Source organism: Propithecus coquereli, unplaced genomic scaffold, assembly GCF_000956105.1.
Source record: "Propithecus coquereli isolate 6110/MARCELLA unplaced genomic scaffold, Pcoq_1.0 Scaffold232, whole genome shotgun sequence".
Lineage (NCBI taxonomy): Eukaryota > Metazoa > Chordata > Mammalia > Primates > Indriidae > Propithecus > Propithecus coquereli.
The window spans coordinates 968,327-970,911 of record NW_012147864.1 but is presented as its reverse complement, the minus strand read 5'-3'; the positions used below and the strand labels follow the sequence as shown (position 1 = coordinate 970,911).

The 2,585-nt window shown below is 42.7% G+C and overlaps 1 protein-coding gene across 1 annotated transcript in view; it reads right to left on the bottom strand.

The window, feature by feature from the left end:
• Window positions 1-2,585, bottom strand: part of NDST3 (N-deacetylase/N-sulfotransferase (heparan glucosaminyl) 3) — a 163,548-nt gene that overhangs the window by 98,615 nt on the left and 62,348 nt on the right. Inside the window, exon 3 of the mRNA XM_012645372.1 lies at window positions 136-290. Coding sequence (XP_012500826.1) covers window positions 136-290 — 155 coding nt within the window. The remainder of the gene's footprint in view (window positions 1-135; window positions 291-2,585) is intronic.

The following is a 2,585-nucleotide window of genomic DNA, read 5'->3' as shown; positions in this document are numbered from 1 at the left end:
AGAAAGGCTGCAATATCAAGATCTTCTTAACAATCACGTAGAAAAGCTGCTTTAAAAGTGCCAAAAGCCTCAAAGAGCCTTTTATTATAAAAACCTTGTCATTTTCAAATCAGCATACACCAGTGAGTTACTTACTAAGGCGAATTTTTTGTTGAGAATCATCTGCTCCACCAAAGATGACTCGTTGTGGAAGAGGTGGGGCTGCATGTGGCTCCACATGTGAGGAAACCACCAGAACTCATCCACGGACCCCAGCAGACAGTCATCCCCTTCATCTTCCTCTTCGGTTCCTTTGGAGGGAAAAGATTGTTCGGTTAATTCCTGTTACACTGATCTGTCAATTACCTGTCTATCTACTCTGATACATGCATTTAGAAGACATCGTTCATACTATCTTACATACATATGAGGGAAAGACACAAGTTCCCCAACACTGACTTTTAATAGTTAACAGAACTTGTGTAGGTTTCTTTTGAATTTGAAGATACGGATCAAAACAAAAACGCTGAAGGTGCTACAAAGCACACAGGATATTCATAAGTAGCTTCTTTTGCACAGACGTTGTAAGTCTTAAGACCGGTTTGAACTATTCGAAGCTGCCTCAGTTGCTTTAGTCCCCTTTAGTTCACTGTAACACTAAAGTCCCCATCTAATGGGAAGTGCTGTGCATGCTTAGCATGCAAATACACAATGATGCAGAGAGAGCTCTGCATCACTTGCCAGAAAGAAATTTAAGGCTCTACAAACAGGCCGGCAGGGTGGATCTCAGTCTCAGAACACCTGCCACTGCCCAGGGCTGAGTTTCCTATCTTGACAGGAATGAGAGCCCTGCTTAAGCCACCTCTGATACACTCATCTCACTCGCCAAGCTGGATTGGTCTGGGTCATTTTTTTGGTCTCTCTGCACCATCTCATTTTGGGGGGCAATTTTTCTATACCATTCTGGGATTTTTCTGAAATAACATATTAAGCTTTGAACATGAAATGTAGCAAAGGAAAATCTATCTGTTAGTTAGGGAACAACCTGAGATTGTGACAAAACTCTTTTAAACGTTGTTAAACATGAGACATGGATATGAAATCATTGCAAGATAGAAATACATAACCACTCCCAAGGACATTAGAGCTCTTAACTGTTAGCACCTCTGTGCAATTTGTAGTTTAGAGAGAATGGGGGGAGAGGTAGGCAATGTAACCAAGGAACTATGAGTAAGGAAATGGGTATCAGAGCCTCAGTAGTAGGTTACTTTGACATCGGCTGTGTATAGAGTCACAGCAAAATAATTCTTTATTTGAGTTCCTCCTTAGGTCTGAGAAGAAGCTACTCAGTGTTTGGTGAAAACTAAGGCATAAGAAGGAGAAAAGAAGGAAATATGGAAAATTAGAGAAAACTGAAGGAAAGAAAGGAGAAAAGATAAAAGTCATGGAAAGAATCTGAGCAGTGGTAAAGTCATAGAAGACCCCACACTGCTCCTTGGTGGTCCTCATGTTCCACATGCTTGTCCTTTCTCTTGAGCTATTGGAACAGACTGTCCACAGTGAAACTCCCATTTGCTTGAGAGTCAGCCCTGCTGTCGTTGCTCTGATTTTTCACATCTGGGTTCATTTTATTTCCTCCATTTCCCAAGACCTGCAGTTCAGCTGAGTGTGGGGAATTTCACGGCTCTCTTAAATCAGGTGAGGGGCTAAGAGTCTCTTTCTGCCCTGCCCAGGAACAGCTTCTTGACTAACGTACAAAGTGAAAGCAGCGTAAGGTACTCACTATCGTCCTGGCTTATCATGATACCAATCATCCCAGATTATGCAGCCACACTTGAACTTCAGTCAGAGCACTGGATCTGGTCAGCTGCAAGAGCAGTGGGTTCTTCCCATGATGTCCCTTTGCGTGGAGAAAATCTCCACGTATTTTCAACAGCAGCTCTGATGTGACTGGTTTTATTAGGGCCCTGCAGGCTAAAGACGGAGGATGGACTGCAGCCCTGGACCAGCCCACGGAGCCCGGTTCCTGGTACCGCTGTTCTTTCATTCGTTATCCAAGAGAAGGCAGGCAAGGCCTGCTGGCAGGAAAAGACTCAGGTCCTGTGGTTTATTGGGCACTGAAAACGATTACCAGAGATAAAGGTGCAGTATGAGGCTTCCTGCTCATTCTGATTTATACAGGAGGAACAAAGATTGAGTGACGTAGAAGGGGTGGAATAACATAATCTTTCAACAAGGACAGTGCTCTATTTCACTGTCACATGCTTACGAACTCTAGTGATATGAAGGAGCGTTTGCACCCTACATATAAAAATTATACCTTTGTTTTTTTTATTTTTTCCTCTTCATCATAGACTCATGTTACCATAGTATCGTGGAAGAAGTATAGCCTTCGGAGTCAGAAGTTTTTTTTTAGTTTATTTGTAGATTCCAACACATTTGAGTTGTGTGATTATGCCCAAGTCACGTAATCCCTTTAAGGTCAGTATTCACGCAGGTAAAGACAGAGACGGCAATACTCACTTTATTGTTTGGGAGGCAGTGTCTAGTTCTGACACACAGTGGGTAACCTATAACACCCCTTTCTTTTCTTGCTGTACTTCCAA